At 46.5% G+C, this 23,822-nt stretch overlaps 1 protein-coding gene across 1 annotated transcript in view; it reads right to left on the bottom strand.

Annotated features, from left to right (window-relative positions):
- Positions 1-23,822, bottom strand: part of COL13A1 (collagen type XIII alpha 1 chain) — a 215,184-nt gene that overhangs the window by 60,655 nt on the left and 130,707 nt on the right. The window contains exons 19-26 of the mRNA XM_038744032.1: positions 16,853-16,897; positions 14,028-14,060; positions 13,403-13,429; positions 11,509-11,571; positions 4,772-4,825; positions 4,297-4,383; positions 1,743-1,796; positions 183-227 (exon numbers count right to left, since the gene is read on the bottom strand). Coding sequence (XP_038599960.1) covers positions 183-227; positions 1,743-1,796; positions 4,297-4,383; positions 4,772-4,825; positions 11,509-11,571; positions 13,403-13,429; positions 14,028-14,060; positions 16,853-16,897 — 408 coding nt within the window. The remainder of the gene's footprint in view (positions 1-182; positions 228-1,742; positions 1,797-4,296; positions 4,384-4,771; positions 4,826-11,508; positions 11,572-13,402; positions 13,430-14,027; positions 14,061-16,852; positions 16,898-23,822) is intronic.

Genomic DNA, 23,822 nt, shown 5'->3' with positions numbered 1-23,822 from the left:
GCTTTGGAGAGAGCAAGGGCAGAGTTGTGAAGCTGGCTATAACAGTTGCAGCCTGTGGCTGCTCTTCCAAAGGTACCTATTATTCTCTGCACACAGTAAGCGTCAATAAATATGATTTATTGATTGATTCAAGTGTCAATCTAGAGCAGGAAGGCCCTGATTAGGGGGGAGTGGACACTCACCTTTGGGCCAGGAGGCCCCTGTTCCCCTGATGCTCCCGGTTCCCCCTGGGCCGGAGAAAGGAGAGAAAGTTGTGGATGATTAGAAGAGATGCTAAATTCCCTGAAGGACAACACCTGAAAAAACATTTTACCAAAACCCACCCCCTTCCCAACCCAGCCTATGCTTTGCTAGGGGAGTGTCTGTAAGGGCTTTATCACCCAAATCATCATCATTATCATCATCATCACCATCAATGGTATGCACTGAGCACTTCCTATGTGCAGAGCCCTGTACTAAGCGCTTGGGATAGTAAAATTCAACAGAGTTGGTGGACACGTTCCCTGCCTACAATTAGCTTACAGTCCAAATCATTGCTGTAATAATAATAATAATAGCATTTGTTAAGCACTTGCTATGTGCAGAGCACTGTTCTAAGCACTGGGGAGGATACAAGGCGATCAGGTTGTCTCGCGTGGGGCTCACAGTCTTCATCCCCATTTTCCAGATGAGGTAACTGAGGCCCAGAGAAGTGAAGTGACTTGCCCAAAGTCACCCAGCTGACAAGTGGCGGAGCTGGGATTAGAACCCATGACCTCTGACTCCAAAGCCCGGGCTCTTTCCACTGAGTCATGTTGCTTCTCATTACGCTGTATGATGTTGGGCAAGTCACTTAAGTTCTGTGGACTTCAGTTTCCTCAACTGCAAAATGGAGATGAGATACCTGCTCTCCTTACCTAATGATGACACTTCCCTGCTGTTAAATGCAGCGTGGCTCAGTGGAAAGAGCGCGGGCTTTGGAGTCGGAGGTCATGGGTTCAAATCCCAGCTCTGCCAAATGTCAGCTGTGTGACTTTGGGCAAGTCACTCAACTTCTCTGTGCCTCAGTTACCTCATCTGTAAAATGGGGATTAAGACTGTGAACCCCCTGTGGGACAGCCTGATCACCCTGTAACTTCCACAGCACTTAGAACAGTGCTTTGCACATAGTAAGTGATTAATAAATGCCATTATTATTATTATTATTGTGTTCTAAGCACTGGGGTATATACAAATAAATCATGTTGGACTCTGTCCTATCCCACATAGGGCTCACTGCCCAAGTAGGAGGGAGGGCAGGTTTTGAATCAACATTTTACAGATGAGGAAACTGAGGCACAGAGAAGTGAAATGAATTGTCCAAGGTTCCACAGCAGGTAATTGCCAGAGCAGGGATTAGAATCCAGGTCCTCGGACTCCCACTAGACTATGCTCCTTCTCAGATTTTGGGCCAGGGCTGTATCCGATTATCTGGTAGTCACCCCAGTGTTTCATGCATGATCCTTGGTAAGCGCTCACTGAATATCGTAACAAACATGATAAAATGTCACAAGTAACTCAAATCACCAGTCTAATAAGAGTCACCAAGCAAAGATAGAAGCCAACAGGCCTAACACTGTATCAACCAACTCCGTGGGTCTGCATAGTAAGCGTTCAATAAATACCATTGATTGATTGCTAAGGTAGGTTCCAGGCTCTACCCTTAGGCATTAGGTCTGTGTCTGAACTTCTACTTATATTTTCAGCTCCCGATTCCTCTGTACCTTTTGTCCCTGGAATCCTGGGGCTCCAGATTGGCCGATTTGGCCAGCTTCTCCCTAGAAATACAAGAAGACTCTGAGTGGGACCCAAGCAGAATTGCTCAGGCTTGACACATAATAATAATAATAATAATAATAATAATAATAGCATTTGTTAAGCGCTTACTATGTGCAAAGCACTGTTCTAAGCACTGGGGAGATTACAAGGTGATCAGGTTGTCCCACGGTGGGCTCACAGTTTTAACCTCCATTTGACAGATGAGGTCACTGAGGCACAGAGAAGTGAAGTGACTTGCCCAAAGTCACACAACTGACAATTGGCAGAGCCAGAATTTGAACCCATGACCTCTGACTCCAAAGCCCGGGCTCTTGCCACTGAACCACGCTGCTTCTCTTAGTAAGAGTTTAACAAATACTACAACTCTGGGTGCCAAATTCACAATAGGTGACCAGAGATAAAAGCTACATCTGTGAGAGGGGTAATCAGAGATAATAATAATTATGGTACTCGTTAAGCGCTATGTGCCAAGCACTGTTCTAAACACTGGGGTAGATACCAGATAATCAGGTTGAATACAGTCCCTGTCCCACATGGGGCTCACAGTCTAAATAGGAGGGAGTAGGATTGATTCCCATTTTACAGATAAGGTAACTGAGGCACAGAGAAGTGAAGAGACTTGCCCAAGATCACACAGCAGACACACAGCAGATCTGGGATTAGAACACAGATCCTCTGAATCCCAGGTCCTGCTCTTTCCACTAAGCCAGGTGAATGATTCATAGAGATTCCCAAACCATCCACAATGGCTTGTTAAAAGGGGGAAGCAGCGTGGCTCAGTGGAAAGAGCACAGGCTTTGGAGTCAGAGGTCTTGGGTTCAAATCCCTGCTCCGCCAATTGTCAGCTGTGTGACTTTGGGGAACTCACTTAACTTCTCTGTGCTTTAGTCACCTCATCTATAAAATGGGGATTAAGACTGTGAGCCCCTTTGGGACAACCTGATCACCTTGTAACCTCCCCAGCACTTAGAACAGTGCTTTGCACATAGTAAGTACTTAATGCCATTATTATTATTATTATTAATAATAATAACAATAAAAGAAAAATTTAACCATGAAGTTGGTTGGCAAAGATAGCACCATCCCATAATTCTTCCAAGCATCTTTTTGCCACCTCTGATGAAGACAGAATGCAGAACCCAAGTGCTTAGTACAGTGCGCTGCACACAGTAAGCGCTCAATAAATACAATTGAATGAATGAATGAACCAAAAGGGCCCTTGGTTTGATCCAATAAAGGTTGTTTATGTTCTTGTTGAGTGGCCACCATGCACAGTATGCACTGTGCTAAGCATAGACTTCAGTAACAGCAACTTCTCAAGGAATTTTATCCATTTTTGTATTGGTATTTGTTAAACGTTTGCTACGTGCCAGGCATTATACTAAGCACTGGCATAGATACAAGGCAATTGGGTTGGACAGCATCCATGTCCTACGTGGGGCCCGCAGTCTTCATCCCCATTTACAGAAGAGGTAACTGAGGCACAGAGAAATCAAGTGACTTGTCCAAGGTCACACAGCAGACAAGTGGTGAAGCCGGGATTAGAATCCAAGTCCTCTGATTTCCCAGGCCCATGCTCTTTCCACTAGCCCACACTGCTTCTCTATTGTTACAGAAGATGCAATGGTCTCAACAGCATCCCTCTCATTTATAATTGAATGATGGGCCAGGAGGGCCTGATTAAATGGACTCCTTAGCCAGGGGTTAGGTAGTCTAATGGGGTCTCGGATCCCACCATGGTTACTGGAGGTCCCTCTTATAAATAAGGCTTCTATCATTCTCTCTATCTCTATTTCTCTCTCTCTTTCCCTCTCTCTTCCTCTCTTCCCTTTCCTACTTCTGCCATCACTCATACCAGTGTCCTAATATCCCAGAAAACCTGGCTCGCCAGTTTGGGGGATTGGAGTCTTTGAGGGATCCGGGCTCCTCAGAAAATAATTTAAAAATGGGAGTCCCCACTGGGGATAGGGTGCAGGGGAAAAAGGGAAACAGTCCCTGGGATCACAAACACCCTGTAGAGCGCCTATGGTATTTACACTTGTTCTTGCCTTTACACATTATTTTTCTGTTTTTAAATTATTTAACCTTTCCTTAATATATCCACTGCCAACCCTCTTAACCTTATTCTCAGATTGTGATTTCCTTCAGGGCCAGGGACCGTGTCTAATTATCTCACAGTGTCTAGTACAATGCTTTGCACAGCATAGGAGCCTAAAATCAATTATTCCTACTATTCCTACTACCCCAGGAAAAGAAGTTGGAGCAGAATGAAGGGAAATGAAGGGTTTGGTTCCCAACCCTATCATTCATTCATTCAATCGTATTTATTGAGTGCTTACTGTGTGCAGAGCACTGTACTAAGCGCTTGGGAAGTATAAATTGGCAACATATAGAGACGGTCCCTACCCAACAGTGGGCTCACAGTCTAGAAGTGAGGCTCACAGTCTAGAACCCAATCGCTTCCCGCAGCCTGCCCACCAGATCCCCGGGGTCACGGACCTTTGGTCCCGGAGGGCCGGGTAAGCCTGGGGGGCCGGGTTCCCTTTGGCCTAATCCAATGGCGTTGCCAGCATCTCCTTTCTCTCCCTGTGGACAAAACAGAGTCAACCATCCAGGAGCTGGAGGCAGAGGAGGAGGAGGCAGTGGGGGAGTTTCCCGAGGGAACCAGACGCTCTGCTGAAGGTTTGGACCCAAACAACCGATTTTTTACTTGGCACAGGTACTTACCTTGCTCTTAGTTTGCTCAAGTTCAGGCTTTAAACCATCACTCACAACCCAGAACTTCCATTTTCCAGAGATTCTGGCCACCCCCTCCCATTACCATTCCCTCCACCCCCTTCACCCTCCAGGAAAGCCTCTTCCGCCGATCCTGTGCCCAGGGAGAATACCCCAATAGACACTTGACCTGTGTGCCCACAGAGAGGTACATGCCCTGGGGTGGATTCCAAGGGGGAACACGTAAATGGTTACACACCTTCTGCCCCACGTATCCAGGAAGTCCAGGGAGGCCAGAGCTTCCTTTTTCACCCTGTTGGAGAAATACAGACTTCTAGTAAGGGTCGGGGACCATGGGGTCTTAGCAGAAGGCTGCCGGACCCCTCCCAGACTCTCTCCTGGTTTAGGAGTTTGGACTCAAAACTGGAACACTGCATACAATTTTTGGGTGTCTCCTTGCCTTCTCATTTTCAGCTGCTGGCTTTAAAATCCGACTCATCCTGCGAACAAAAATGCCTTCCCATTTTTCCTTCATTTGTCTTTTGGGACTCTGCACAGTCCAACCTCCATGCGCTGCTAATTTGGCCTCTATGCAGCCTCTGTGCTTGGGCAGATACATAGCAAGTACCACATGGCACTATTTTCACAGTGCTCAAAAAGCAAGGACTTTGGAGTGGGCTATCCACCCTAGCAAACTTGCAGAGAAAAGACATCACCATCAATGACATTTATTGAGTGCTTACTATGTGCAAAGCACCATGCTAAGCACTTAGGAGAGTACCATCCAACCAAGTTGGCAGACAAGTTCCCTGCCCACAATGAGCTTACAGTCTTGAGGGAGAGACAGATCTTAATATAAAGAAACATTTTAATAGATAGTTTTAAGATTTGTACATAAGTGCTTTGGGGTTGAGGGTGTGACAAAGATCAAATGCCCAAGGTCACAGATCCAAATGCACAGATGATGCGGAAGGGGAAGGGAGCCAGGGAAAAGAGGGGTTAATTGGGGAGGGCCTCTTGGAGGAGATGTGACTTCAAAAAATAATAATAATAATGATGGCATTTATTAGGCGCTTACTATGTGCAAAGCACTTGTTCTAAGCGCTGGGGTAGATACAAGGTAATCAAGTTGTATCAGGTTGGGAGAAGCAGCGTGGCTCAGTGGAAAGAGCACAGGCTTTGGAGTCAGAATTCATGGGTTTGAATCCCGGCTCCACCAAATGTCAGCTGTGTGACTTTGGGCAAGTCACTTCACTTCTCTGTGCCTCAGTTACCTCATCTGTAAAATGGGGATTAAGACTGTGAGGTGAGCCCCCCGTGGTACAACCTGATCACCTTGTAACCTCCCTAGTGCTTAGAACAGTGCTTTGTACATAGTAAGCACTTAATAAATGTCATTATTATTATTATTATTAATCTGTCCCATGTGGGGCACACAGACTTAATCCCCATTTTCCATATGAGGTAACTGAGGCACAGAGCAGTTAAATGACTTGCCCAAAGTCACACAGCTGACAATTGGCAGAGCAGGGATTTGAACTCATGACCTCTGACTCCAAAGCCCGGGCTTTTTCCACTGAACCACACAGTCAGCTAATGAACAAGGGTGTGGGAAAGATGCTGGCCAACAGAATCCATCCTAGGAAGGTCTCTTGAACAAATCCCTTTAGCCTCTCTAGAATCAATCAATGGTATTTATTGAGTGCTTGGGAGAGTACAATGTAACAGAGTTGGCAGGCAAGCTCTCTGCCCACAAGGAGCTTATACTCTAGAGGGGGAAAGGTAGGCTGTGAGCCCCTGGTGGGTCAGGGGTTGTGTCTGACTTGATTATCTTGTATCTACCCCAGCACTTAGAACATTCATTCAACCGTATTTTTTGAGCGCTTACTGTGTGCAGAGCACTGTATTAAGCACTTGGGAAGTACAGGTTGTCAACGTATAGAGACGGTCCCTACCCAACAACGGGCTCACAATCTAGAAGGAAGAGACAGACAGAACAGTGCTTGACACATAGTAAGCACTTAACAAAGACCACAACTACTGTTATTATTATTATTACTATATTGTTATGCCAAAACTTTTCTGGAGCTAACATCCCTCCGAGTAGGTCTTGTCCCCTGCTTGGGGAAGTAATGGTGCTCGCTTACTCCTGGCAGACCTTTTGTATCACTCAATCAATCTCATTTATTCATTCATTGATTCAATCACATTTATTGAGCGCTTACCATGTGCAGAGCATGTACTGAGCTCTCGAGGGAATACAGTACACCAATATAAGAAACACATTACCTGCCCACAACAAGCATAGAATCTAGGGGGATTCCTATCTTTCCCTAGTCCTGCTCCTCACCCAAATCTTCACACTCACATACCCAAGATACAGTTCTTTAAGTGACTTTAAGTCAGATGAGAAACATCTGCTGGGAGAGCAGGGAAGACTGCAGACATTGGAGGGAACAGAAGAGAGTGGAACGAGCTTTCTGCCATCTGGTCAGCTCTGTAGGCTCCTTTGCTATTTTCTGAGGATGGATTTTTTTAAATGGTATCTGTTAAGCTCTAACTATGGGTCAAGCACTGTCCTAAGCATTGGGGTAGATGTTGATCAGATCTGAGGCAGTCTTTCCCCTGACCTATTTTTAATGGTATTTGTTAAGCACTTGCTACATATCAAGCACTGTTCTAAGCATTGGGGTAGATACAAGGCAATCAGGTCCAAGACAGTCCCATCCCCCCTTTTTTAATGGTATTTTTAAAGTGATGATGATGATGATGGCATTTGTTAAGCGCTTTCTATGTGCCAAGCACTGTTCTAAGCACTGGGGTACATACAAGTAAATCAGGTCTGAGACAGTCCCTTTTTTTAAAAAAAATTAAATGGTATTTGTTAAGCATTTACTATGTGGCAGGTAGAGTGCTAAGCACTGGAGTAGATACAAGATAATCAGGTTGGACATAGTCCCTGTTCCATCTGGGGATTATAGTTTCAATCCCCATTTTCCAGATGAGGTAACTGAGGCCCAGAGAGGTAAAGGGACTGCCCAAAGTCATACAGCAGACATGTGGTGGAGCTGGGATTAGAGCCAGGTCCTTCTGACTCTCAGGGTCTATCCCTATCCATGCTCTATCCATTAGGCAATGCTGCTTTTCACATGGGACTCACAGTCAAAGTAGGAGGGAGAACAGGTAGGGAATTCCCACTTTGCAGCTGAGGAAACTAAGGCACAGAGAAGTTAAGTGACCTGCCCAAAGCCACACAGCAGTCAGGATTAGAACCCAGGTCCTCTGACCCCCAGGCTTGTTCTCTCTCCACCAGGCCACAAAATCTCCAAGTGTTGAGCTCTTCTCCGACAACGACTATGCCCCTACAGAGGAAGGAAAACCATTTCCCTGACATTCATGCTTCCTGGTCTTGTTCTCTGGGAAATAGTCTAAGATAACCACTCACTCATCAACCTCCTCTTCTGGGACCAGGAAATTATTTTTGGGGCAACCCGGGGCCAGGCAGATGTATGTTGCCAACTTGTACTTCCCAGGTGCTTAGTACAGTGCTCTGCACACAGTAAGTGCTCAATGAATACGATTGAATGAATGAATGAATGAATGAATGAATGTAGTGGGACGGGACCAGAGACTTAATTCAAGTGCTGAATTGTACTTTCCAAGCGCTTAGTACAGTGCTCTGCACACAGTAAGCGCTCAATAAATACGATTGAATGAATGAATGAATGAATGAATGTAGTGGGACGGGACCGGAGACTTAATCCAAGTGATGAATTGTACTTTCCAAGCGCTTAGTACAGTGCTCTGCACACAGTAAATGCTCAATAAATATGGTTGAATTAATTGAATGAATACTTATTTCAGATCTTGGCATGCGGTAAGTACCCAAGAAAAAGCACTGATTGATCAATTGATAGATTTTAGATTGTGAGTCCCCTGAAGGATAGGGACCACATCTAATTGCCACCTCAGTATTCTCTCCCAGCATTTAACACAATGCTCTGCACGCATTAAGCACTTAATACATTTTATTACTACTACTGATGGGTCCAGAGTGGTGCCCAAGTTGGCTGTCCTGCCTACAGTTGAGGAGTTTTCCTAGCTCAGAAACTGAGCCCTGATGCAGGAGCTTCCAGCCAGTGGTCTAGCAGAGATTTCCTGCTCCCTAATCTCCTCACCCATCTTCTATTTCTGGGTTTCTCCCCTTCTAGACTGTGAGCCCATTGTTGGGTAGGGACCGTCTCTATATGTTGCCAACTTGTACTTCCCAAGCACTTAGTACAGTGCTCTGCACACAGTAAGTGCTCAATAAATATGACTGATTGATTGATTGATTCTCCCCTGATTCTGGTGATCCTAAACCAGCTAGGAAATCTAGGTCAGGTGGAGAGGGATGCCGAGGTCAAAAAGAACAGAAGAGAAAGTCAATCAAAAAATGACTACCCCGAGTTAGCAGCGGTTAAATTATACTTTAAAAACTATGTGACCATAGATTTGCAGTCTAGGCAGGTACGTGCAAATTATATGCAAAAAGCAGGCAAAAATCACAGGTCTTCATCTTTTATCATTTGATGGACTAGCACTGTGTTTCTCACAGAGTAGCAGGGTAGAGAAAGAGCATGCAGCAACCCTGCAAATGGGCCCTGGACCAATCATCTTTTTTAAAAAATAGCATTTATTAAGCGCTTACTATGGCAAAGCACTATTCTAAGCGCTGGGGAGGTTACAAAGTGATCAGGTTGTCCTACGGGGGGCTCACAGTCTTAATCCCCATTTTACAGATGAGGTAACTGAGGCCCAGAGAAGTGAAGGGACTTGCCCAAAGTCACACAGCTGACAAGTGGCGGAGCTGGGATTTGAACCCATGACCTCTGACTCCAAAGCCCGGGCTCTTTCCACTGAGCAACATCACCTGCATGCTGCCTGCTCCTCCCAAATTGCTGCATTCTGTGAGGTCCCTGGCTCAAGCATTTAGTACAGTGCTCTGTACATGATAAGATTTCAATAATTACAAATGATCGGCTGACTGATTGACTGGCTCACCCAGATCTCCCGAGCTCCCCCCGAACATCAGGAGGTGGACAGCGGGGTGGGCTGGCCATTTCAGTAATGATTGGGGGGTATTGGCTGTCACCCAGACCCAGGCTGCGTCTGACAATTTCAATCCAGAGTTGATTCCAATCAGTACCGCTTCACCATTTCCATGTATCTTTTCCTGGAAAGATGCTCTCTCTGCTCCTTAGAGGCTGAACCAAGAAAGAGAGCATCTTTTGCAAAGTCACGAGTGGAACTCAGATATTTGGTCTTGCAGGCCAGTATTCAATCCCCTAGTCCCTTAGGTCCTGCTACTGGCCAACTCCAGCTGCATCCTGGGGCTACTATGATGCCAGCAGCTTGGAGAGGGGTATCCTGACCCTGACTTTTGTCTCGAGCTCAGGCCAGATGGGAAATTCACCCTTCAAGAAGGAACTGCTTTCTCTTCTGGACCCAAGAACCAGGTGTGTCATCTTGGGACAGTCTACATCAACAAATTCTCGAGGTGCTAGGGGAGCGGGGCTTCAACCGAAAGAGTAACTCCTCCTTTCCCAGAGTCTTCGGCTAAATGGGACCCCCAGATCTTCCCTAACTCGTCTGAGCCAATAGAGTAGTTGGAACCTTCTACCCCAGAAAATCGCTATGTGAAACTGCTAACCAGAAGGCAAATAGATGATGGGAGTTTTCCAATATTTTCCCTTCTGGTGAAGCAGCCCAAAGGCTGGGAAAGGAGAGAGAAAGAGGAGCAGCATGGAGCTTATGAATGCTGCAAGTTGACTGTGGGCCGGGAAAATATCTACTGTTATTCTGTACTCTCTCAAGAGCTTAGTTCAGTGGTCTGCCCACAGTAAGTGCTCAATAAATGCAATTGACTGACTGACCATTCGTTCATTCATTCAATCATATTTATTGAGCACTTACTGTGTGCAGAGCACTGTACTAAGCGCTTGGGAAGTACAAGTTGGTTGCTTGGTCACCTATCCCCTATCCCTTCCTTCCTGGCCACTCCCCCCCCGCCCCCCCCCCCCCCCCAGCCCCGCCATCATTCACCACTCTTCCCAACCTAAATAGAAAAGCCCTGGACCCCCTATAGACTGTAAGCTCATTTTGGACAGAAACCATGTCTCTGTTATGTTGTTAATAATAATAATGATGGCATTTATTAAGTGCTTACTATGTGAAAAGCACTGTTCTAAGCACTGGGGAGGTTACAAGGTGATCAGGTTGTCCCACGGGGGGCTCACAGTCTTAATTCCCATTTTGCAGATGAGGTAACTGAGGCACAGAGAAGTGAAGTGACTTGCCCAAAGTCACACAGCTGACAAGTGGCAGAGCTGAGATTTGAACCCATGACCTCTGACTCCAAAGCCTGGGCTCTTTCCACTGAGCCACACTGCTTGTTCTCTCCCATGTACTCAGCGGAGGGCTCTGCACACAGTAAGTACTCATTAAACATGATTGATCGATTAGATCCGAACTCCGGCCTTAAACAGGGCTTGGAAATTGTTCCGCATTCTCCTAAGCACCTAGCACGTTGCTCTCCACATAGTAAGCGCTCAATAAATACCATTGCTTACTAGACTGATTGATTAATTGAAATGTAACTGGGGACGTGGAGAGGAGCCGGGGACAGGAGGGCTCGTGAGCTCACAGGAGGACACATCATTTCCTTCCGCACTCTGCTTCCAGCCCCGGCAATAAATAGCTTTTGAGGAAGCCAGGTAATGCTAATCCCAAGGTATGAAAACATCTCTAATGTCAGCTTCCGCCTCCCCTTGCTCACTCACATGCTCACCCGCAAAGCACAGTGGGTGGGGGCGGGGAGGGGGGCTGCAGAAGCAGGCAAACCCCATGGCAGGCAGACAGGCAGAGGAGAGCAGTGGAAGATGGCAATGAGGGGGCAGGCCAAAGCCATCCACGGGAGCCACATCTGAACAAACACACTCAGGATCCATATCCTACCCTCTGGCCCCTTTTCCCTGGCAAACCTGGGGGCCCCGCCATGCCCGCCGTGCCGGGATCTCCCTTGTAGGGAAGAAGAGGCAGCTGTCAGTCACCAGAAGAGAAGAGGGGAAGAGGCAGGAGGGGAAGGGGAGGGAGGTGGAGAGATAGGGATCCATTTGAAAGCCAGAAAAGTGAGGACAACTCAAACCAAGGGGCACAGAAATTCAAATAACTTCTTTCCAGGAGCCCAAACCGAGGGTGGGTGGCTTGAACACTCTCTGGAGGTGATTTAAAGAGCATCTATGAGTAAAGATTGGTCAACTTGGGGGCCTCCCTGACATCTGTCACAGTCAAAGCTTTGGAAGAGACTGGTCAGAGAGAAGAAGGGAGGGGCACTCCTCCCAGGCTCCTTTTCAGGGCAGGAGCTGGCAGCCCTAGCTCCGGCCCTTCAGGTGGGAACAAACTGGCTTGTGTACTCTTGTGTTCTAGTGGAGGCTTGGGCAGACCAGAATGCAAGAGCAGCCTTGCCACAAGAGAGCTGGGCGAGCTAGCCTCCTGGGCACTCCACCCCGAACCGCCCCCCATCCCACCGTGGTTTCCTCCAAGATGGCCTCTTGGTATGGGTCAGGCTCGCCTTGTGGTTCACCAGGTTGGGATGTCGGGGCAGTTAACCGTGACTCTCCCAAACTTGTTCTCCAGAACTGAGGGCAGAGCATTTCCTCTGGTCTGGATTTCTTTTTCCCTTCTGGAACCAGGTTCCAGACCCCTGGAAGTCACCAGCCCTAACATCCAAGGTTATTTTCCATACTCTCTAGAGGAAAGCAGAGATGCTCACTAATAGCCAAAGCACCATGGATCTAACTCCAATCTAGAAACTATAGGGAGAGAGGGGTGAGGGAGCGGGAAGGAAAGAGTGAAGAAGGGAAGGAGGAAAGAGAGGGAAGGAGGGAGAGGGAGGGAGGATGGAGAAAGAAGGAAGGAGCGAGAAAGGGAAGGAAGAAAGGGGGAAGGAGGGAGAGGGAGGGAGGATGGAGAAACAAGGAAGGAGCGAGGAAGGGAAGGAAGAAAGAGGGAGGGAGGGGAGACAGAGACAGAGAGAGAGGGAGTGAGAGGGAGAGATAGGGAGAGAGAGACCAAGAGAATGGGAGAAAGGGAGTGAAGGGTGGGTGGAGAGAAAAACAAGAGTTTCTTTACTAAAGAGAGAGGGTTCCTCAGAACTAAGAGAGAATGGGAGTGAGAGCGAGAGACGGAGAGAGTAGGAAAGTGGTGGAAGGGGGAGGGAGGGAGAAACAAGAATTTGTAGGGAGAGAGAGGTGAGAGAGCGGCAAGGGAAGAGGAAGGGAAGGAGGAAAGAGAGGGAAGGAGGGAGAGGGAGGGAGGATGGAGAAAGAAGGAAGGAGAGAGGAAGGGAAGGAAGAAAGAGGGAGGGAGGGGAGACAGAGACACAGAGAGAAAGGGACTGAGAGGGAGAGATAGGGAGAGAGAGACCAAGAGAATGGGAGAAAGGGAGAGAAGGGTGGGCAGAGAGAAAAACAAGAGTTTCTTGACTAAAGGGAGAGGGTTCCTCAGAACTAAGAGAGAATGGGAGTGAGAGTGAGAAACGGAGAGAGTAGGAAAGTGGTGGAAGGGGGAGGGAGGGAGAAACAAGAGTTTCTTGACCACGGAGAGGATTCCTCAGGATTAAGAGGCAATTAAGTGTCATGTAAAATTGTAGTTGCAACTCAGCAAAGGCCCAGACAAGGGCAAAGGGAAGATATTTACGGCTCACAAATACCCAACAGGTTTAACACGGAACCTCTCCTGGTGCTTTTCCGAGCTTGTTCTTGGCCCCAGGAGCTCTCTGAAAAGGCCAGGAGTAAAACAACACCACTGAAAAATGAAGCAGCCAGAAATATTCTCTCAGCATCAATACCTTTGTTCCTGGAGTCCCCGGCTCACCCTGTGCAGGAAAAAGATGGGGAAAAAAAGAATGAAATAGGGAAAGGAAACCCAGGAGGTCTCTATCCATCAGGCTTCTTCTAGAAAGCCTTGTTCTAAACGATTTTATTTTCTAAGACTGAACTTGGACCCTGAGCAAAATAATTTTAGGTTTCTTATTCATCCTGTTCTTCAGGCTTGCAAAAAATCCCTTATCCATGGACCCTGTAACAATTTATGCCTGAGGAATGTTTAAAAACCCAGTTTCAATCATTCTACTATTTATTAGAAACTTCCTAGAGGAGGAGAAGGTGTTGATTATCTATCTATCTATCTATCTATCTATCTGTCTGTATATTTATTTTTTGGTTTGGGGGAATAGGGGCTGTTGGGGCTAGTAAACCTTTAGTTCTTATTTGCGAGGCTGATTTAAATGCCCAGTGATGACCATGGATACTTCACAGTCCCGAAATGGAATTACTGGCAGAAAGTCACCTGGTGGTTTCCACCAAGTAGCTTTTCCTGCTCCTCCCCCAACTAATCGATTCAAATTCTGGCTCTGCCTTGCTTCCACCCTACCATCCTGTCCCAAACAAGATGAGTTTCAAAGTCAAACTGACCTTCATCCCTGCAGCAGCTGTTCCGGGAGCTCCCTGAGAAAGAGGAAAGACAGGGACTCTTATTTAGACTGTAAGCTCCTTGCGGACAGGGATCATGACTATGAACTCTATTGCATTTTACTATCCCAAGTGCTTAGTTCAGTGCTCTATGCACAGTAAACACTCAATAAATACCACTGATTCATTGATTCGGGAGGATAAAGAAAATCCTCTGGGAGAGAGACCAGGGCCTGAGTTTGTGTAAGTGGGTTCGTGGGTTGGAAGGAGGCAGGGAAGGGGAATCTGTCTGTTATTTGGGTAAGAGGGTAAGACAAGTGGGTCCCCCTTCTCTGTCCTTGTCTTTTATGTTGATTTTGTGTTCTTAGTGTTTTCTATTTTTTCGTTACGTGTCTGCCTCAATCCACTTCCCCCGTTAATTCTTAGACTGTGATAGTAAGGGACTTTGTCTAATTCTCATCCATGCAGTTAGTCAGTCAATCATATTTATTGAGCTCAGTGTGCAGAGCACTGTTCTAAGCACTTGGGAGAGTACAAAAGAAGCAGCGTAGCTTAGTGGAACGAGCCTGGGCTTGGGAGTCAGAGGTCGTGAGTTCTAATCCCAGCTCCACCACTAATCAGCTGTATGAATTTGGGCAAGCCACTTAACTTCTCTGTGCCTCAGTTCCCTCATCTGCAAAATGGGGATTAAGACTGTGAGCCCCACGTGGGACAACCTGATTACCTTGTATCTACCCCAGCGCTAAGAACAGTGCTTGGCACATAGTAAGCGCTTAACAAATACCATCATCATCATCATCAACAATAGACATATTCCCTGCCCACAGTGAGCTTACAGTCTAGAGGGGAGAACAGTCTCTTTCCCAGTGCCTAGAAGAGTGCTTCCACAGACAGCCAGGACAAAATGCTTGTTGTGGACAGGGAATGTGTCTGGTTATTGTTTTATTGAACTCTCCCAAGCACCTAGTACAGTGCTTGTGTTCAGTAAGTGCTCAATAAATGCAGCTGAATTGCATTAATGACAATTACTACACTGCTACACCCCCAATCTGATGCTCTGGGAGGTCAGGGTGGTCCCGGCTAGTAAGAGAAATGATGCTCCCTGCCCATAGTAACTCCTTGAAAGTAGGGAACACTTCCAACCCACAGTTTCCCCCCCTACCCCCACCCGATGACCATCTCTTCAGCCCAGCCAAGCTGTGAAACCTAATCCCCGGACAGCCGCATCAAGGGTAGTTATTGGCCTGTTTGGTGGGCGCTCCTGCAGGTGCTATTTAGTTTCTTGTGGAAGGCCCGGGGCTTCTGAAATCTCAACAAGAGAAACTGAGCTCCATGCTGGGCCCTGGCCCGGTCCCAGGATCTCGGGGTGACAGGGGGTGGGGCTAGCCAAGCCAATGGGGCAGCAGGGAAGAGTTGGGGGCAGAGTTGGGGGGCAAAGAAAAGATGGGCAGAGGGGAGGAAGGGCAAGGCAGTTGGCTACCTGGGAGATTTGGGGAGCCAGAAGTAGCAGCAGGCAGAGTGGGAGAGTTATGATAATAATAATAATAATAATGAGGTTTTTGTTTAGCACTTATTATGTGCCAGGCATTGCACTAAGCGCTGGGGTGGATCCATGCAAAATGAACCTAGTCCCTGTCCCACATGGGGCTCACAGTTTCAATCCCCATTGTACAGATGAGGTAACTGAGACACAGAGTAGTGAAGTGACGTGCGCAAGGTCACAGAGCAGACAAGAGGCAGAGCTGGGATTAGAACCCAGGTCACTAATAGCCAAAGCACCATGGATCTAACTACAATCTAGAAACTATAGGGAGAGGGGTGAGGGAGCGGGAAGGAAAGAGTGAGGAAGGGAAGGAGGAGTCCCAGGTTCATGCATTATCCACTACAGCACGCTGCTCAGACCCCAACAGTGGGGGAGGAAAAGCAAAATAGTTAATAGCTAATATGGCACTGGCAGGATGTAAAGTAGCAACGTAGAAGAGCGAGAAAGCCTCTGAAATTTCTGAAGTAAAAAATCAGAGGTGAAGGTTAAAAATGAACAAATAATATGAGGGAACATGCACAAAGAGTGGCTCAGAAGCCCAGGAGGCAGAGGCCCGGTTGGACCCATTAAGAAGGAAGAGATAGCTTAAAGAAGCTTTTTTTTAAAGGGTATTTGCTAAGCACTTACTATGTGCCAGACACTGCAGTAAGCGCTAGGGTGAGATAATCAGTTTGGACAAAGTCCTTGTCCCACATAGGGCTCACAGTCTTCCTTCTCCCTCCACCCGCTCATCCAGAGCCTCCCTGGAGGGAAATCCAGCCCAACGCTAATGGTGTTTAAGACCATAATAATGATGGCATTTATTAAGCACTTACTACGTGCAAAGCACTGTTCTAAGCACTGGGGAGGTTACAAGGTGACCAGGTTGTCCCACAGGGGGCTCACCGTCAATCCCTATTTTCCAGATGAGGTAGCTGAAGCACAGAGAGGTTAAGTGACTTGCCCAAAGTCACACAGCTGACAATTGGTGGAGCTGGGATTTGAACCCATGACCACTGACTCCAGAGCCCTTGCTCTTTCTACTGAGCCCACAGGCAGGAGTCCTACTGCTCACTGGGCAGCTCCCCTCCATGGGCCCTAGGCCATGTCAATTTGAGAGAGGAGAAGGAGGGAGAAGGATAGAGAAGGGGGAGAAGGAGGATGCTCCTTGAACCAGGAAGCGGCCTAGGCTGGCTCAGAGAGAGCAGCCCGGAGGACGTTTAGGGTGAGCATCGGGTTTGGGGGAGGGAGGGAGGGAGAAAAAGAAGGCAGAGACACACAGCTCAGTCCAATCATGGTGGAGTACCTTGGCTCCATGTTTTCCCGGGATCCCTGGCATGCCCCTCTCCCCCTGGAGCAAGAAATGAAAGAAAAAAAAGTAAGAACTGAGGAACTGAATAATCCTTCCATTGCCCAAGGGCATCTCATAAATTCCTTTTCAATTGTCAGCTCCCTGAGTGCAGGGACCCTGTAATAATAATAATAATTCATTCAATCATATTTATTGAGTGCTTACTGTGTGAAGAGCACTGTACTAAGCACTTATAATTATTATAATAGTGGTATTTGTTAAGCGCTTACTATGTTGCAGGCACTGCACTAAGCATCGGGGTGGATGCAAGTAAATCAGGTTGGACACAGTCTCTGTCCCACATAGGACTCACAGTCTTAATCCCCATTTTACGGTTGAGGTAACTGAGGCACAGAAGAAGTGATTAGACTGGCCCAAGGTCACACAGAAGACAAGTGTTGGAGCCAGGATTAGAACCCAGGTCCATTTGATTCCCAGGCCTGTGTGCTCTATCCACTAGGCCTTAGGCACAATTAGTCAGTGGTGCTCAATACGTACTAGAGATTGACTGAAGACCGCTCTCTGACAGTTGACTCCAAAATGGCAGTGTTCCCAAACTCTTGCAACCCAACCCCCGCTCCACTGGGAACTCACCAGGTAACTAACTCATCAGCTGGGAAGCTCAAATCTGCTCAATAAATACGATTGAATGAATGAATAATCTTATTACTCTATTTATTTTACTTGTACATATTTATTCTATTCATTTTATTTTGTTTAATATGTTTTGTTTTGTTGTCTGTCTCCCCCTTCTAGATTGTGAGCCCGCTGTTGGGTAGAGACCGTCTCTATATGTTGCCAACTGGTACTTCCCGAACGCTTAGTCCAGTGCTCTGCACACAGTAAGCGCTCAATAAATACGATTGAATGAATGAATGAATGAATGCAGGACTCTCAACTTTTCCAGAACCCCTGTCCACCCCAACAAGGTGGGTCAGCAGAGCCCCGTGCGCTCTCCGGGACCCCAGAATTGGATTCAGAGCCCCACACAGGAAATCCACTTGGAGAGGGCATCCATCCACAAGGGTAGCAAATCCCAGCCCGCACCCTCCGCTCCTCTACCGCTAACCTCCTCACCGGGCCTCGTTCTCGCCTTTCCCGCCGTCGACCCCCGGCCCACGTCCTTCCCCTGTCTTGGAATGCCCTCCCTCCACACATCCACCAAGCTAGCTCTCTTCCTCCCTTCAAAGCCCTGCTGAGAGCTCACCTCCTCCAGACTGAGCCCCCTTTTTCCTCTCCCCCTCCCCATCCCCCCCACCCTAACTAGCTCCTCCCCCTCCCCACAGCACTTGTATATATATTTGTACAGATCTATCACTCTATTTTACTTGTACATATTTACTATTCTATTTATTTTGTTAATAATGTGCATATAGCTTTAATTCCATTTGTTCTGATGATATGGACACCTGTCTACATGTTTTGTTCTGTTGCCTGTCTCCCCCTTCTAGCCTGTGAGCCCGTTGTTGGGTAGGGGCCGTCTCTATTATGTTGCCGACTTGTACTTCCCAAGCGCTTAGTCCAGTGCTCTGCACACAGTAAGCGCTCAATAAATACAATTGAATGAATGAATGAATGAATGAACACTTCCATGGAGGTTAGTTTTTTTATAGTATTTCTTAAGTGCTTAGTATGTGCCAGGCACTGTTCTAAGTGCTGGTTGTAGATATAAGGTAATCAGGCTGGGCACAGTCCCTGTCCCACATGGGGCTCACAATCTTAATCCCCGTTTTACAGATGAAGTAACTGAGGTGAAAAGTGAGGTGATTTGCCCAAGGTCACCCAGAAGACAATGGTGGAGCCAGGACTACTTCCCAAGCGCTTAGTACAGTGCTCTGCACACAGTAAGCGCTCAATAAATACGATTGAATGAATGAATGAATGACTAGAACCCAGGTCCTCTAACTCCTAGGCCCGTGCTGTAGCCACTAGGATATGCTGCTTCCCATTTATTACTCAATTTATTTATTTATTTATTATACTTTTACATATCTATTCTATTTATTTTAGTTTGTTAATATGTTTTGTTTTGCTCTCTGTCTCCCCTTCCTAGACTGTGAGCCCACTGTTGGGTAGGGACCGTCTCTATATGTTGCCAACTTGTACTTCCCAAGCGCTTAGTACAGTGCTCTGCACACAGTAAACACTCAATAAATACGATTGATTGATTGATTGATTGATCCTTAGGAATGTGTTGCCAGAGTCCTCAGTTTTCATCCACAGTTCCTTCCCCTCTATTAATCAATCAATCAATCATATTTATTGAGCACTGACTGTATGCAGAGCACTGTATTAAGTGCTTTGGAGAGTACAATTTAACAACATAATAGACACATTCCCGGCCCATAATGAGCTTACAGATTAGAGGGCGAGACAGATATTAATAGAAATAAATAAATTACTGACATATACGTAAGGGCTGTGGGGCTGAAAGGGGGGATGAATAAAGGGAACAAGTCAGAGAAATGCAGAAAAGAGTGGGAGAAGAGGAAATTAGGGCTTAGTCAGGGAGGCTTCTTGGAGGAGATGTGCCTTCAATAATCAATCAATCAATCATATTTATTGAGCGCTTACTGTGTGCAGAGCACTGTACTAAGCGCTTAAGGCTTTGAAGTGTGGGGAGAGTCATTGTCTGTGGGATATGAAGGCAGAGGGTGTGCCAGGCTTTAGGCTGTAAGTGTTTTGTGGGAGGGAAACATTGCAGGGGGCTCTGTTGTTTTGTAACCTCCCAAGTGCTTAGTACAGTGCTCTCCATACAGTAAGCACTCAATAAGTGCCATTGATTGATTGATTAATTGATTATTTAGATAAATGGCCCCAAGGATATGAGGAAACTTGGCCCTCAAACTACGGCTGTTCTGCAGTCAGGTCTGGGAGACAGATCAATGGAGGTTTCCCAAGCTGTATTCATAAACAAATCCTTACACCAAAGCAATAATAATAACAACGATGGCATTTATTAAGCACTTACTATGTGCAAAGCACTGTTCTAAGCGCTGGGGAGGTTATAAGGCGATCAGGTTGTCCCACGGGGGACTCACAGTCTTCATCCCCATTTTACAAGATGAGGGAACTGAGGCATAGAGAAATTAAGTGACTTGCCCAAAGTCACACAGCTGACAATTGGCAGAGCTGGGATTCGAACTCATGACCTCTGATGCTAAAGCCTGGGCTCTTTCCACTGAGCCACGCTGCTTCTCCATAATAATAATAATGGTTCAGTGCTTCTTGTGTGCCAAGCACTGAACTAAGCTCTAGCATAGATAAAAGATACTCAGGTTGGACACAGTCCCTGTCCCACACTGGGCTCACAGTCAAAGTAGGAGGAAGGACAAGTTTTGAATCTCCATTTTACAGATAAGGAAACTGAGGCACAGAAGTTAAGTGACTTGTCCCAAATCACACAGCTGGCATGACTCTCAGGCCCGGGCTTTTCCCAGTAATAACATATAATAATTATATATTACATATATATGATATATAATAACAATTGTTATTATTATTAGAGCATGAGCCCGGGAGTCAGAAGGTCATGAGTTCTAATCCTTACTCCGCCACTTGTCTGCTTTGTGACCCTGGACAAGTCATTTCACTTGTACTTGTACTTCCCAAGCGCTTAGTACAGTGCTCTGCACACAGTAAGCGCTCAGTAAATACGATTGATTGATTTCACTTCTCTGGGCCTCAGTTCCCTCAACTGTAAAATTGGGATTGAGACCGTGAGCTCCATGTGGGACAGGAACAGTGTCCACCCTGATTTGCTTGTATCCACCCCTGCGCTTAGTAAGGTACCTGACACATAGTAAATATGTAAATGCCATTATTTAGATACCTTGTATCTACCCCAGTGCTTAGAACAGTGCTTGGCATGTAGTAAGTGTTAACAAATACCATAATTACCATTATTTTTGTTAACTCTGATGAAATGCCATTATTATATAAGTGGGAATTGGGTTGGATGTAGTCCCTGTCCCACATGGGGCTCCCACTCTCCAACCAAATTTTACAGGTGAGGTAACTGAGGCCCAGGGAAGTAAAGTGACCTGCCTAAGGTCACACAGTAGACAAGTGGCGGTGTGAGGATTAGATCCCAGGTCCTGCTGACTGTGAGCCCCCCGTGGGATAACCCGATCACCTTGTAATCTCCCCAGAGCTTAGAACAGTGCTTTGCACATAGTAAGTGCTTAATAAATGCCATCATCACCATTATTATTATTATTATTATTATGCTATCTAGTAGGTCACGTTGCTTCCATCTCTCAGGAGACAGACTGCCCCGTGACTGCTTCTCCCTTTTGAGGATGGGAAAATTTTCTCAGATACTGAAGCTAGTGCTCAGCATCTTCCTGGAGTCCCCTGACAGCCCCAGCAAAGATGACCTCCCTCGCCAACGCACGTTTTGGAACAAACCCCCGGTCTTTGAAAGGCCGCAACTTTCCAAAGCCGAAGTCAACCTTCATTTATAGGTTCGAATCCCAGTTGTCAGCTGTGTAACCTTGGGCAAGTTACTTAACTTCTCTGTGCCTCAGTTCCCTCATCTGTAAAATGGGGATGAAGGCTGTGAGCCCCACGTGGGACAACCTGATCACCTTGAAATCTCCCCAGCGCTTAGAACAGTGCTTTGCACATAGTAAGCGCTTAATAAATGCTATCATTATTATTATTATTATTACTCATTCATTCATTCATTCAATCGTATTTATTGAGCGCTTACTTTCCAACAGGTAGTGGACACAGTGGACTTTCAGAAAAAACTGTAGGGGCAGAGAGGCATTGAGCCCCCCACTCCCTGGGTACCAAGAGAGGTTTCTGCTCAAGTGGGGTGACTAGCTTCGAGGAGATGCCCCCCATTGACTTCATTTCACTAGCTCTCTTCCTCCCTTCAAGGCCCTACTGAGAGCTCACCTCCTCCAGGAGGCCTTCCCAGACTGAGCCCCCTCCTTCCTCTCCCCCTCATCCCCCTCTCCATCCCCCTTCTTACCTCCTTCCCTTCCCCACAGCACCTGTATATATGTTTGTACATATTTATTACTCTATTTATTTTACTTGTACATATCTATTCTATTTATTTTATTTTGTTAATATGTTTTGGTTTTGTTCTCTGTCTCCCCCTTCTAGACTGTGAGCCCACTGTTGGGTAGGGACTGTCTCTATATGTTGCCAACTTGTACTTCCCAAGCGCTTAGTACAGTGCTCTGCATACAGTAAGCGCTCAATAAATGCGATTGATTGATTGATTGATTCATGGTTCGGCCGCAGGAAACAACTAACCACACGCCAGCAGGGGGCAGCACAGGACTTCAATTTGAGCCTCAGCGTTTTAACCATCACTTCAGCTACAACTGTGGCATTGATTAATAACAACAACAATAATGATAATAATAATAATAATAATAATAATAATAATAATAATAGCATTTGTTAAGCGCTTACTACGTGCAGAGCGCTGTTCTAAGCGCAGGGGAGGTTACAAGGCAATCAGGTTGTCCCACAGGAGGCTCACAGCAGCGTGGCCCCGTGGAAAGAGCCCGGGCTTTGGAGTCAGAGGTCAGGGGTTCAAATCCTGACTCCACCAACTGCCGTCAGCTGTGTGACTTGGGCAAGTCACCTAACTTCTCTCGGCCTCAGTGCCCTCATCTGTAACATGGGGATTAAAACTGTGAGCCCCCCGTGGGACAACCTGATTACCTTGTAACCTCCCCGGTGCTTAGAACAGTGCTTTATACATAGTAAGCACTTAACAAATACCATTATTATCATTATTATTATTATTATTATTATCACAGTCTTCATCCCCATTTGACAGATGAGGTAACGGAGGCCCAGAGAGGTTAAGTGACTTGCCCAAAGTCAAACAGCTGACAATTGGCAGAGCTGTGATTTGAATGCATGACCTCTGATGCCAAATAATAATAATAATAATAATAATGGCATTTATTAAGCGCTTACTATGTGCAGAGCGCTGTTCTAAGCACTGGGGAGGTTACAAGGCAATCAGGTTGTCCCACAGGAGGCTCACAGTCTTCATCCCCATTTGACAGATGAGGTAACTGAGGCCCAGGGAAGTGAAGTGACTTGCCCAAAGTCACACAGCTGACAATTGGCAATTGTCAGCAATTGGATTTGAACCCATGACCTCTGATGCCAAATAATAATAATAATAATGGCATTTATTAAGCGCTTACTATGTGCAGAGTGCTGTTCTAAGCGCTGGGGAGGTTACAAGGCAATCCGGTTGTCCCACAGGAGGCTCACAGTCTTCATCCCCATTTGACAGATGAGGTAACTGAGGCCCAGAGAAGTGAAGTGACTTGCCCAAAGTCACACAGCTGACAATTGGCAGAGCTGGGATTTGAACCCGTGACCTCTGATGCCAAAGCCCGGGCTCTTTCCACTGAGCCACGCTGCTTTTTCAGTGGTATTTATTGAGTGCATACTGTGTGCTCAGCACTGTACTAAGCACTTAGGAGAATACAACACGTTCCCTGACCACAAAGAGTTTAAGTGCTTACTTTGTGCCAAACACTGTATCAAACTCTGGGGGAAGACACAAGATAAGCAGCATGGCTTAGTGGCAAGAGCACCGGCTTGGGAGCCAGAGGAAGTGGATTCTAATCCCAGCTCCACCACATCTCAACTGTGTGACCTTGGACAAGTCACTTAACTTCTCTGTGCCTCAGTTACCTCATCTATAAAATGGGGATTAAGACTTTACTGAGTCCCACGTGGGACACCCTAATTACCTTGTATCTACGCCAGCACTTAGAACAGTGCTTGGCACGTAGTAAGTGCTTAACAAATACCATAATTATCATTATTATTGTTAACTCTGATACAGGTCCAACACAACATGAGGCTCACAGTGTAACTAGGAGGAAAGCAGGTATTTAATCCCCATTTTACAAATGAAGAGATGAGAATGAGG

The sequence above is a fragment of the Tachyglossus aculeatus genome, chromosome 3 (genome assembly GCF_015852505.1).
Source record: "Tachyglossus aculeatus isolate mTacAcu1 chromosome 3, mTacAcu1.pri, whole genome shotgun sequence".
Lineage (NCBI taxonomy): Eukaryota > Metazoa > Chordata > Mammalia > Monotremata > Tachyglossidae > Tachyglossus > Tachyglossus aculeatus.
This window is presented reverse-complemented; position numbering and strand designations above follow the sequence as displayed.